The 14,989-nt window shown below is 31.7% G+C and overlaps 1 protein-coding gene and 1 pseudogene across 1 annotated transcript; one reads left to right on the forward strand and one right to left on the reverse strand.

Annotated features, from left to right (window-relative positions):
- The first annotated feature begins 3,200 nt into the window (after window positions 1–3,200).
- Window positions 3,201–3,932, forward strand: LOC107907823 (protein E6). The gene has a single exon (XM_016835137.1). It carries the CDS (start codon window positions 3,201–3,203, stop codon window positions 3,930–3,932), a length of 732 nt encoding a protein of 243 aa, XP_016690626.1.
- A 4,003-nt stretch (window positions 3,933–7,935) lies between these two features.
- Window positions 7,936–14,699, reverse strand: LOC107942700 (peter Pan-like protein; annotated as a pseudogene).
- Between the last annotated feature and the right edge of the window lie 290 nt (window positions 14,700–14,989).

Below are 14,989 nucleotides of genomic sequence, written 5' to 3' on the forward strand. Positions count from 1 at the left end.
ATATGGTTTGTTTATATGCACAATGTTAACTGTAGGTACATGCCTTGTTGGGTGAGAAAAATGGCTTGTAAAATAGCTTATTTTCGTCTACACGGGCAGAGACACAGGCGTGTGTCTCGGCCAGGTGACACGGCCGTGTGTCCCCTGTAGCTTGTAAAGGTTTGCAAGTCAGTATGTTCACATGGCCTAGCACACGAACGTGTGGCTTGGCCGTGTGACCCAAGTAAGTATACCTACACGGCCTAAGCCATGTGCGCGTCTCGTGGTCGTGTGAGTCACACGGCTTGGCCACACGGCCGTGTGACCCCTGCAGTGTTGAAAGTTTTAAATGTTTTCAAAAAATTTTCTGAGTTTTCGATTTAGTCCCGATTTGTTTCTAATGCGTAATTTGTGCCTCGAGGGCTCGTATAAGGGACAATATGTATGATTTTGATTGGTTTTTGACATGAATGCTATATGATATGAAATGTTTGCATTTTCTATCTGTTTGATTTGTAAACTCTGGTAATGCTCCGTAACCCTGTTTCGACGACAGATTCGGGTTAGGGGTGTTACATTTAGTTTGATTTGTTTGACCCTACTTTTTTTTGGTTAATAAGTTTAATATTAATATTTTTTTGTTAATTTATCTTTATTTTTTGAGTTAAATTTGGATCTTTCAAAAAAAAGGCAAATCACCTTTTTTTATGAGAATATTGATTAAAATATTAATTTTTAACGATATTAATGTGACAACTTGTGTGACAATCTATGTATACTTTATGCTAATATGACACTATTTGTTTTATATGTTACTCCAACAAATAATTTAAAAGTTCATAAAAATTTTAAAAAATAGCATAAATATACGTGAATTATCATGAGAGCTATCATGCTTAAAAATTGAATGTTGTAGTTAGTATTTTTGTTAACAAAAACAACTTGATTCTTTTAAAAATATTACTAGTCAAATTCGACTGTTTTTAAAAAGTTAATGATCAAATTTAGTTAAAAAAGAACAATGGTCAAATTGATCAAATATGTAAAGATTAAGGTTAAATCTATCATTGTACCTTTTAAGGCATTTAACTGGACAATTGGCTGCTTTTAAGTTTAGGTAAAATTATGATATTCATTCCTTTACTATTTTTGAAATTGAGATTGAAATTTAATTTCTTTAATTTAATTTAACGTGATTTAATCTTTTTTTTATTTTTATAATATAATTATTAATTAATTATTCCAAATAATTAATATTGTTAAATATTTCAATTAAAAATGTAATGAAAAAAATGTTAGCATGATGAGTTGGAAATGATATTTTTAAGCAAAAGTTGACATCAACAACCTTCTTTTAAGATTAAATTATGCTATATAAACAAAATTCCAAAATTAGAAACTGATGTTAAATTTAGAAACCAAAAATATGAAACCCGAATTACACCCTAATACATAAATGACCCACAACTGTGACCCAATAATGAAAACCCCATACCCATATCCCATAATAGCAACCCAAATACCTCTGATCTGCACATATATGCTCCTCCCATCAACTTTTGACTACTTTTCTTGATTTCGTTTACGTCAACCTTCAACTGTTCAAAGCTCAGTCCCAAATATAAATGGAAATGAGCTTAGTTACTAAAAATATAAATTTGAAATGTGTTATCTACGTGAATTTGATGATTTAGAAAAAAATATATCTATGTGTTGAATTTTCGGTTGATTTTACAATTTAGTAACGTTGTTAACACTATATACCATAATAAAACACATATTGTTAGTTCAAGTACCACATTGGATATTTTATAAAAATTATATGTACCATGATAAAACATATATTGATAGTTCAATAGATCTCGAGCCAACCCGAATTCAATTTAAACAATAAAAAATATTTTAGAATTTAAATTTAATTATGAAATATCAATTAAAATATTTTTTTTAATTTTTTAATAGTGAAATGTGCTTTTTGGATGGGCCAATCCGAACACAGGCTTGTGCATGAAAATTTTTTTAGAACCGAGCTTTAACCCAACTCATGAACGGCTCTATAGTTTAGGTACCACATTAAGCATTTTATAAAAGTATAAGTACCAAATGTGACATCATCTCTTTAAATAAATACAAATTATAATCAACAACATAAACAATTATTTTATAAATTATAACAACAAAATTATATATTTAAATTAGCTTTGACATGATTCTAACAATTTTTTAATCGGTTTGATTGGTCGGATTAAGAAATCGAAGTTTAATCAATTTAATTATTGGTTCAACCAATTCGTAGTGATTCTCAATTTAGTTGGTTCAATGTCATTCTCTGGATTGGTTCTCGATTCAAGTAACTGGTTTAGTCCGATTCAAACATCATTGATGACTATGTTTGATAAAATGAAAAAATGAAAAAATTGGTAGCTGCTGAATTATGTGTTTCCTGATGGAGCGGAGTTTTAAAGGGTCAAAAAGCGGAGCTCCCCCAAAAAAGGCAGCTCCTTGAATTTCAAGCTTCCGACCATTAAACATCTAAAGTCTTCCTTCAACATTACTTAAAACAAAGGAGTAATCACTACCATGTCTTCCTAACTAACTAATCATCTCATCTCATTCCTATCAACCTCTTAACCTTTGCCACATGCAATCATGCTAAATTTCTAATATAAATATTGAAATTTCATTCTTTAAATATATATTTGTTTTTTTTATACAATATCTAGAATTACTCATAATCCTTCCCCAACCCTTAAATAGGAAGATAATATGCTTCAACGCACTCGAACTCATGTTCTCTTGTACTGACAACAATACCAATATCAATCGAGCTAAAATTCAATCAACTAATTCTTCAAATATTTAAAAATGTAACATAAATATGTTTAACTAATTTAACTGAAACATTCCAAATCTTCCTTTCCCACTACCCTTTGATGAAAGTAAAAGGAAAAGGAGCCTAAATAAAAGAAAGTTATACGAAGCATGATCTCTTTATTGACCGATGAAAATCAAAGATTTTAGGTGTCTCAATTGCTGGACATTCACATGCCCCATGCCCTACTTGTCATCATTATTTTCTTCCCCCACTTCTTTTTCTTTCCTCGATCGGCGCATAATTTCCCGCCCATCACCACGCCAACCATCTCTATAAAACAAACTTGGTCACTAATGGTAGCTTCCCACCATCAACATACACTTGTATTTCCTCTAATTTTCTTACTATGGCTTCCTTTGCAAACCACATTGTTTTATTCTTCTTTCTGCTGCTTTCTTCTTCTGTCCAGATTCAAGCTAGGGAGAGCAAGTTCTTTAGCAAGATCTTCCACCTTGGGGCCAAAATTTCTCCTCTAGTGGTACCTACACCAACGCCAGCACCAGCATCGGCGCCGGTACTAGCACCGACAGTGGCACCTGCAACGGCACCGGCTAACATTGGTATCCAAGATCCTTATTATGGCCTCTATGGTCATGGCTCTGGCATGTTTCCCCCTGCAAAAGAGGGTGTCACCACTAGCAACACTCCCACCGCTTTTGAAAACGATCTTTTCGCCGAGGAACTTGCGGATGAAAAATACGAAAGCGGCTACGAGAAAAACAACTACTATTACAACAACAACAACAACAACAATGGCTACACTCTCAGCAGCTACAACAACAATGGCTACAGCGGGCACTACAACACCAATGGCTACAATGACAACTACAACAACAATGGGTATGAGACAGAGAGACAAGGAATGAGTGACACCAGATTTGTAGAAGGTGGTAAGTATTATCACAATATGAAGAATGAGAATTACTACCCTAATGGCTATGAGTTTTCATCAAGCAAAGGTACTAAAAATGAAGGTTACTATGGGAATACAGAGAACTCCAATGAGTTCAACTCCATGGAAGAGTTTCAGAACAAGGAAGATCAGTACATGGAGAGGCAAGAAGAGTATGTGCCTTAGATATTTGATTATCATGATTCAAGAATGAAAAAGGAAAAAGGAGTTTGAGATATATAGTGGTTCATATATTTAAAGATGGGGAAGATTGAAGTTTATGAAGTCTTTCCTGCGTTTTATTATTTTATAGCCTTCACTTGTGTTTGCACAATATTTCATGCTTTACAAATCAAAATGGATCCAAGACTATACAGTTTCACATTTTGGACTTAATTTTAATTATTCTTGCAAGAGCTAACTATTATTTGGTCTGATTCAAATCAAAGAATCATTGGTGTTGCTAAAATTCCAGAATCCAAATGACCCCAAAATTTATTATGTGGTAAATTTATTCTGTTCCATTCCAGTTCCAGGCTACCATTGAAGAATAATTCTATTTAGGTGGGGTGGTATTTAAGTAAAATCTTATCAAGTGATAATTTCAATATTCAAATTTAATTTAAATGTTTGGAGAAAAAATTATGGTTAACATATATTATAATTTATAGGAAGAAAAAGAAAAATTTGTGCACCTACTTAAAACATATAAACTAATGTGGTAAAAGTACTATAGAGTCCCCTGTACTAGAAGTTAGATTGCATTTTGTCCCCTCTATTTAAAAAATGAACAAATTAGTCCATGTACATTAGGTCAAAGAGCAAATTGGTCCTTCTATTAAAAATTTCATCCATTTTTTGTTGTTAAAAACTAGTTTTTGTATATCAACATAAGGTATACGTGGCATACCATATGTCACTATCTGATTATTCTATCAATCACGTTAATTTTTAACAGTACAAATACATGAAATTTTTAACATAAAGCTCTTTGATCTAATATATAGGGATTAATTTGCTCATTTTTTTAGTAGATGAGACAAAATGCAAACTAATGCTCAATAGACAAAGTCGCCCCTCATTTTAATAGGATGTAAAAGGACATGATCTACTCTCCAATTCCTATTGAAAGCTAGCTTGATTTCAAGGTGTAGGAACTAGAATGGTTAAAATATGTTGTTATTATTATTTTGTTAAATTCAAGTTTATTAGAATATTATTTTTTAGTTACACGATTATTAAGTGAATTTTTTTCTTATTTTAAAACTTCAATTAATAAATTTAACAAAAACAATTAACGGTGATAATAAGTAGACCTAAAATTTGAAATCTAAAAAAAAAAATAAAGAAATTAAATTTCTAAAACTGAAAATATAAAAACTAAATTTGAAATTTATGAGAAGTAGGAATACCTGTGAAGATTTTAACCAACCCCACAAAGTAAGGATAATTTGTTCTATTCCACATTCTCAAAAAAAAAATGTTCCATTCCATTAATTTTCTTTTCTTTTTTTTTTTGTTGTTGGTTTTTTAAGTATTAACATAAAACAAGTAAAAAAAAAGCAAAAAGGTATAAATGTATTATTAAACAATATTAAATGGGATGTTGACTAAATCTTATTTCAATTGGAACCGACATTGTTGACAGTGCAAGGTGCATGGATTTGAACACGTTGAAGTGTTTTATCTTTTTATTTAAAGGTTAGGGTGTTATGGGAAGTTATAGTGTTGAGATCTAATGCTAGTAATGTAGTATTTTCATTTAAGTATACTTGTATTTTTCGAACAATTTAATTTAATAAAATATTTATTAATTACATTAATACCTTATGTATATTGTCCTTGATGTTTTTGCACATAAAGCAAAATGGAAGCAAATATTGACTCACTGGTTATCTAACGTTTAACTAATATTAAGCGGTATTATATGGTCGGATTGTAATACGGAAAAATAACTTGTATTAGTAGATGAACCTAAATACAACATTAGTTTAACTAAAAATGAGCAAACAAATTGAAAGACTAACTACACCAAAACAGGTCTTTAGCGGCATTTTTTTAAGCCTTTAGCGGCGCTTTTTAACGCCACTAAAGGTATTTGCGGCACTTTCACAAGCGCCGCAAAAAAGACTGCTAGCGAAAACGTCACAAACGTTTGCAGCGTTTACAAACAAAAACGCCGCTAAAGAACATGGTCTTTAGCGGCATTTTTTCTTAAGCGCCGCTAAAGACCAAGACCTTTAGCGGCGCTTTTCTCACAAACGCCACTAAAGAACATGACCTTTAGCGACGCTTCTTTAACAAACGCTGCAAAAGAACAAACCTTTAGCGACGCTTGTAGCAAAAACGCCGCTAAAGACATAAGCTTTAAAAAAATTATTTTAATCAAATAATATTTATTTTTATGATAAATATTATATTATGTTTTATTTTTTAAATTTGAACTTTAAATATACTTGTTAAGGATAAATAAAAAAATATTATTTGAATTAAATTTTCTATGAAAATTTTAACTTTAAAACTAAATATAAAAATTAATGAATTTAATTTTAGAATTTAAAATAATAAATTAATAACACAATTAAAAAATAAGAAAATTTAGATTCCTAGAGTCAAACCATAATGATTTTCTCGTAGAAGTAAGAAACTAAAAAGAAATCCGTAGATGATTTTCTAGCAAAACATTTTTACATGATTAGTTCATAAAATCCACATCTTCATTATACAAGAGAAAGGACATTACATATCTAAAAGAACATAAAAGGCTTTGCACAAATAGGATGAAAAAAGCTAGAAAGGAGGTACAAAATTGTACATCTTTATCAAGTAGGAAGAAGTTCTGTGCAGCTGTTTCTGCATTTCCTGTCATCCTTACAACAGCTTGAACAGCCATGCTAAGAACACCAAGCCCTGCACTGGAAGCCAGAAAGAAAAGTTTTTATGAGAAATAAAGCTATGAGGGAATGGATGCAATGAGCCAAAGAAAAATTATGGTGAAAGATTGAAAGGCTAAGGGCACGTTTGGTTCGCTGTATTGGATTAGAGGTGTGTTGGATTAGAGGTGTATTGGATTAGAGGTGTATTGGAATAGATGTGTAATAGCAAATCAACTGTTTGGTTGAATGTAATGGAATAGAGGCGTAATAGTAAAACTGTGTTTGGTTGAATGTAATGGAATAGAGGCGTAATAGTAAAACTGTGTTTGGTTGAATGGAATAGAGGTGTAATAGCATAATGGAGAAAACTAAAATGACCAGAATACCCTTAGCATAAATTTGTTTTGATAAATGATTATTGTTATTGTTATTTAAATTTTAATAAGATTATTTATTATCAAAAATAAATAATTTAATCATATTTAAACATAATTATTATTTAATATATTTTAATTAAAATATATAATTTAATAAAATTCTTAATAATTAGCAGAAATTTGTTTTGGTAAATTATTTTATTTAAATTTTAATAAGATTATTAATTTCAATAATAAATAATTTACTCATATTTAAACATAATTATTATTAAATATATTTTAATTAAAATATATAATTTAATAAAATTCTTAATAATTAATATTCTTATATGAATTTACTCAAATCATAATATATGATACTGTAAAATATAAATTAAAATAATAATTATTAAATATATTTTAATTAAAATATATAATTTAATAAAATTCTAATAATCAATATTCTTATATGAATTTACTAAAATCATAATATATGATACTATAAAATATAATTTGAAATAATTAATATTAAATATATTTTAATTAAAATATATGATTTAATAAAATTTAAAATAATTATCTAGATTCAAATTTAAGAATTATTTACATGAACAAAAATATAATATTTGTTTCTAAGTTAATTATTTTAATAAAATAATTAAATATTTATATAACGGTGTTCTCATCTTTTGGTATTTTTATATGCAATTTTAAAGATTGAATCCAAACTTAAAAGAATATTTATTTGTAAGCATTTCACCGGTTTACTTCAACTCAATTATTGATTAATTTTTAATAAACATAAATTCAATAACCATTACTATTATCTTCTGAATATTGTACTAAATTTTAGACAATTTTTTTATTTTGAGAAAGGAGTTCATCATAAATGCATCACCCCTTATCTAGTTCTCTAACCAAAGCAGGATAAACAGAATGGAACAAAAGAACATCAAGTAAAAAATAGCTGTATCTATCGAACACTGCATTTCAGGGCTTAAATTAAGCATATGTCCCAGTCCATGATCACACAATTTTGAGACAAGATTGGAAGTTCATTGTAGTTTAGATAATTGATTTATACATGGAATTAATTTCAAGTGTTGTTTACCTCTGATCCTATAGGCTGATATACCACAGACTTGCTATTTTCAAAGTCGAAAACTACCCTCACAGCCGTTAATGTATTAACAAAAAATAATAAGACATGATGTAACTATCTAAGATGTGGGTTCGCTACCGCTCGGCTCATCCAACATCTCAACCACAGGAGCATACTGCACAAGTTAAAAGCAGGAATGGTGAGGGATGATGTTGTTTATATACATATATAGAGAGAGAGAGATTGAAGTTCATGGAGATGAAAAAATCAGAGAGAGACCTCATCATTCTCTTCAAAGTAGATTCCATCAACTGCACTTTTCTGCTGAAACTCCCATCCTAAACTATTTTCAAGCAGCTCTTTTAATTTCCTTGTCTGCAAAATTCACATATATTGAAACTCAGGATTTTCACTTCACATAATTTACTTATACCTGCCGCTTGCAAATAAATAATTGCAGGGGACTAAAAGTCATCCACATTCTCCCATCAGATACTAGCCAAATCACCCAAGGATTCTAAGGGTTTTCATATACACACAGTTCAGGCAGTCTTTATATCTAACAATCAGGTTTAATTAGTTAAATATTGAAGATAAAAAGTACTATATGAATAATAAGCCTAGTCTCCATTTGTCACCATTGACTCCTTTTAAGAGGAGGAAAAAAAAAAGGAAAGGGATAACTATACGGAAGAAATAGGTGAAGTGTAAAAACCTTCCTAGTTCGTAACATGTTTTGGCAAGTATAAAATTGGTAAGAATTGAAACGTAGAAAAGCAAGGCTTAGAACACATACCCATGAGAGAAGATCTCCATCAACAACTGAAGCATCTTGCACTAACGAAAAGAAATCCTGTGATTCCACCATCAAACTACTTATCAATTTTGGTGTAGGCTAATGTTACTAAAAAATGGTTACTTTGAAGTTAGGTACAAATGAAACAATAAGTCAGGTGATCCTATTTCTAACTAAATGCCAGAACTTGACAAAAAGATGCAGGTTTCAACTATTTCAAGGAAAAATAATCATGCTAACAATTAGTCAGCACAACTACATATCTAAAAATCATGAAACTACCTTGCAGAAGCAGTGCAGAAAGCTATCAGAAGAAAACCATGAATCATCCAATAATGTTGATGTCCCTGCCTCTCCAACACTACCATCTTTCTGAAGTCCATATTTTAGATATTAACACTAAACTATAAACATCAAGACAGGAAAAAGTGCATCATGTGTTGTTGACAGACAGCATATGCTGAAACTATAAGAGAGAAAAAAGATAGCTCCAATTCAGTATGCATAAACTTGAATGGAATAGCAAATATTTGTTGATCTAGGCATACAGCTCTTACCATAATGTACAGAATTATATAGTTAAGGCAAATTTACCCAAAAAAGGATCCCAAACAAAGAAACGATAAATTCAGAAAACTACCTTTGTGAACAACTGACTCCTTGCTTGAAAAGGCTGCAAAATATATACAACGGAAAAGTCAAGGCCAAATAAAAATAACAAATCCATTTTCTATATACTAGCATTAAGTAATTTAAAAATGAAAACAAGCCAAACAGTTGAATATACATGAAGGGAGGAAACGTTTTTATTGTAGTTAATCAACACAATCCTCTGGCAAGAAGAGAGTTTAACCTGTAACATTTCATGTCCAAACAATGTTAAAGAGGGAAGAAGAAAAGAAATAAGATCACTTTGAATACTATAATTTAACTGTCTAAGTGAACTCACAGTGTTGATATCAATATCCGGAAAGATGTTCTTGAACACCATAGTCGTGAGCCTTAATTGTTCATCTGCTGCTGCAAAACCAAACAGAACAATCTGCCCAAAGATATATTTAGAATTACTACCATGAAGGTTCCATACAAGTTAAGGCATAAACTCAAAGAAAGAACAAGGTTTCAATCTCTCTTTAGTTATGTTTTAATACAAAAAAACACCACAATATTTGGCTCATAAAAAGACATCCATTTCTAAGTTATACAAGCAGCTAAGAATTACAATAACCTTAAAAGTTCCACTGCTGAGACAGTGTGAGTAGAAGAAATTACCAAAGGAGGATTCTTGAAAAGATCCTGCGGGCAACGAGGGCGCAATTGAGAGTCGGGCCTTGAGGGGTCTTTGCAACCCTAAGGACAGGCGAAGTTTTGATTTTAGATAAAACGAGGAAATGGGTTACACCCATTGGCCCTGCAACATTCAAAAAGTCTTTCAAATTGTTCCTTTTCTTCTCCTGCAACCATTAAACAACGACAAACAATAAATCTAGTTAAAGGGACAACTTATAAAACAACAAAATTTCATTTTTTTTAAACAAAAAAGAGGGAAATGAATTACCTTGAGTTTGAGAGCAGTATAAGGAAGCATCAATTTTCTCAAATCCATTTGAAGTTGCCTAAGAGGACCAGGAAGCTTCCCCCTCGAAAACATAAAACTATTCCGGATTTTATTCCCTGTGATATGGTCTACATTCGGTTGCTGTTGCCACAACCTGTTCGAATGGAGTATTGAAAGAGGAGAAGGATTTAGGGCTGGGTTTTTGAAGAAAGGGCAATTTTCTCTGGCAACTGTTGTTGGGATTACTCACAGGCGATCTGAGACGGTGGAGATTTGGTTCGAAGAAAACTGCTGTTGATGTTGGGAGGGAGAGGGTGGGGTGGAGCAGCAGGCTGGGGAGGGTAAAACATAAACGATTAGCTAATCTTTACTTTTGGAACGGAATGGCTAATCGTTGTTGAAGCAGAGAAAATGAGTATTACATCCGTGTTGTAATAGGCCTGTAATAGGCAAAACATCAAACCAAACACGGGATTAAGTGGGGATTAGTGGGGCCCACGGATTAGGGGTGTATTGGCTAATCCAATACACCCAACCAAACATGCTCTAAGCTTTATAAGTCAGCCAAATACCTTCCAGCTCCCACCACAACAATCTTGTGGTTTGGAAAATCATCCAAAGATCAACCTTGTGCTCTTACAGTTCCTAACAATCCAGCAAGTGCAACTCCAGCAGTTCCCTAAGAGAATTAAGTAAGCACAACTTTCTAATATTGGTTGCATTCATAGTGATGCTGCAGCAATCTAAGTTACACTAGAATCTAATCCTATCCATAAAAGTAGCAACTTGCTGGGCCAAGTGCTCACCTGTCCGTCATCATTAAACATGCAAAACCTTTCCCGATAGCATTTCAGAGTTTCAAAGGCCCACTTGATTTGAAAATCCTCAAACTAAATGGGGTAACCATCAAATAAACATCATGGTATAAGCATAAAACAAAAGTCTTACTTCTGAAAGAGAGAAACCTGTACAATAGCCTTAGGCCAACGTGTTAAAACCGCTTCGATGAACTCATCAATAATTGATAAATATTCTTCCCCTTCTAACCTTGGTTGTCTTAGTCCTAAATCTGTCCAAACCCCAAAGAGAAACATGTCAAAAGAAATCTCCACAATCGGTAAATAAAACAAAGTACCACCAAGCATTTCATATGTTCCATTCTATGAATAACAAAGTAAATAAGCACATATTTTACTCACAAAGTGGGTCTTCAATTAGCTTTAGATTGTTAGTACCAACATCTAGCATAACTGGGAGTATATGTCAGAGACAAATATTGACTTAATAATTAAAGTTCTAACACAAGACAAGAGTAGGTTCTAGGATTTCCAAGTCTATACCTTGTCAAGAATTTTTATAATGAATGTTCTACAACCCAATTAAAGCATTACTTTCTTTAAGCCTGCCTGTTGGTTACTGTGTCTGTATGGCAGGGGTTTAGGTTGTGGATGTCTAAGCTTAGGCTTGCTTTATATTTTAAATAAAAATAAAAATCAACAACCAAAGCATGCAATTCATTAAGGATGAGCAAGAATGAGGCCTACATTGATTAAACATTTTTCTAGAGGAATAGATGAGGTATTAATAAGGTTAAAATAGCCTAAAAATACAAGAGATTATATGAGATAACTCATAAAATCGATGCCCTTAAACCACATATCACAAGAAAAGCATAAATTTCACAAAACATGGAGAAAGTTGCAAACAACGAACAAAGAGAACCCATTTTATTAAATAACTACACAAATATAAATAAAAGGAAATACCTTGCATCTGAGCTGAAGAGGAATCCAAAAGAAGCCGCAGCTAGAATAAAAGAAGTGAAAAGAGAAGCCTTTTCTCCATCTCCATGGTGAAGGCAACAAATGGTAAAATGAGAGACCATGAAAAAGAAAAGAAATGGTGGCAAAAAGAAAGCAACAGCAGCTAAAAAAACAAAGAGAGCTCTTTGTGACTGTATATAATTAAATACAAAACCCAGAAAAGAAAAAATAATAAAAAATGTAAATCTGGTTTTGGTGCTCTTTAGAAATAGTAAATTTCAAATTTCAGAAGTACCCATATTATGCAATTATACTTTGAAGTCAGCTTGATTAAGGATAAAAGATCCATTCCACCATTAGTTTTATAATATACAGCTTGTCATCATCAACTAATCTTCCTTTGTTTTTTACTAAAAAGAATCATTTGTAATTTTTGTATTTCATAAGAATTGCTCTAACCAGTCAAAGAAATCCCTACATATCAACTCATTAACATGATTCTAATTATTTTTGTACTGAGGAGGGGCATTTTCTGATTTATATAATAGAGTTTTTAGATTTTATAAATAGGGTTAAAATAACAAATATGAAGTAAATTGTGAAACTTTAAAAACCAAGGGGTCATAAAGCAAACTATATGGGGGATTTTAAATTCACTTAACAACATTAAGAAAAATAAGTCTGGTTGAAAGTAATGGAGCCAGGAGAGAAGAGAAAAACCTGTTCAGCAATGCTAGCTGCCTCAGCATAAGCATCTTGGATGTTCTCAGCAAGCCTATGAAGAAATATATTAGATATGCCTCCAGCAGCAACAATGAATGGACCAGTAGCTAGTGTTATGAGAACAATCTCCCAACAGTTGATAAACCAATAATATGATCAAATTATAACCCCTTACATATGATCAAATTATAAATCAATATAAAGGAAAATTATGCTTTGGCCCCCTCAAAAAATGGAAAAAAAGTATACTTAATCCTTTCAAAAATTATAAAATCATAAACTAATATATGATAAAATATATATTTGACATCTCAGAAAATTACAATTCAATTTTGGCCCCTAAAATAAATTATGGATTCGCCCCTGCATACACAAATGCCATTGCAAAAATAATATCTAACACAAATCACTTCAAAAGATATTGTAATTGGCTGGCCTCTACTGACATTCAAAGAGGGCAGCAACTACATATTCCAATAAAAAATAATGAACCATAATAATCCCAAAGATACAACTTTTAAAACTATAAAAACAATGAACCAGTAATATAAACTTTTAGCTTTGATGCATTTGCTTGAGAGACATCATCGAGTTAACAATTACGTCCAATGAAACTAAAACCAGTAAAAGCTAAAATCCAAATACCTTTTGGGGCCATTGCTTGCTGCAAAAAAAGAGTTCAAAAAAATGGCGCATCGAAGCTGTCAGTCATTTAGAAAAAAATGAAAACCCAAAACAAGAATGATAAAAAAGAATTGAGAGAGTAGCCGGCAAAGGCAAACCTACTTGCAATTGTAGAGACTACCTCACCCATCTGAAGCCGATCTGTTGGAAGATGATCAAAATAGAGAGAAAATACGAAAAGGGAAAGCATCCACAAACTAGCAAAAGTAGATTAAGGTAAAACAAAAGGGCAAGTCAAATTTACTATAATTAAAACCATTTAATCCAAAGGGCTTTGGGGATTTGCCTTTCTATTTTTGCCAAACAAAAAACTGAAAATTTTGTAGCTGAATTACATGCCAAAAATACTTGCCTTCACAAGCCATAAGGGCAACTTAGCTGCTTTTGTTTTTCTGACTCTTCTTCTTCCTTGATGTAAAGCTGCTCGGTCCGATTTCTATTTGGGGGATTTCAGCTGAAGAAAAACAAATTTTTATTTGGGGGATTTAGGGTGCACGACGAAGATGAGAAGAAGAGGGAGTAATGAGCGGGTAACCAAAAAATCATTTTTTGCAATCCATGTCACCAAACAAACCCCAGTAAATTTAAAAAAAAAAAGCATGAAATTTAAAATTAAAAAAAATAATATGCATATCAGCAGATTCTTGAACCTCTTCTGCTGCAGAAAAGAAGGCATCTTTTTTCCACAAATCAAAACTATTTGCAATCGTCATCTTCTTCACCGTTCAATAGCTTAAAACCCAAAAAATAATTCGCTTTTTTTGAACGCGCGTACACACACACACGCACCAAAAAAAAACACTAACAAGAGATTTGAATTTTTTGGTGGGTTTTCATTTGTTTACTTTGATTTCTTTGCTTTCTCTTCTTTGCTAAGGAAATTATAGAGAAAGCAGAGAAATGGCTAAGCCAAAGAAGAGAAAGAAAGACGGACAGAGAAGAGACGTACAAACGATTCTTCTTTATTTTTTTAGTCAATATCCGAGTTTAAGAATTGGGGTTGAGGAAGAAAAGATAGCAATGGGCATGGAGTTAAAAGTTTTAAAGGGCGGTATGTTTGTGATGTTGGGGGTTTCAAGGGAGGAAATTAGGGATTTTAGGGGGGGAAAGATGAGGATTTAGGGGGGATTTTATAAAATGGCGCAATTTTTTAAAAGTAAAATTATTTTTTGTGGCGCTATTGTTTAGCTTTTAAGGTGTTTTTCAAAAAAATGTCGTAAAAAATTATTTTATTTAGAATAAAACGATATTGTTTTGCTATATAAAATGACGTTAATTTTTTAAACTAAAATTACTTTTTGTGGCGTTTTTTATAAAAATGCCGCTATTAAAAAATTTATTTCATTCGGAATAAAACGACACTATTTTGCTATGCTAAAAATCTC

Source organism: Gossypium hirsutum, chromosome D02 (genome assembly GCF_007990345.1).
Source record: "Gossypium hirsutum isolate 1008001.06 chromosome D02, Gossypium_hirsutum_v2.1, whole genome shotgun sequence".
Classification (NCBI taxonomy): Eukaryota; Viridiplantae; Streptophyta; class Magnoliopsida; order Malvales; family Malvaceae; genus Gossypium; species Gossypium hirsutum.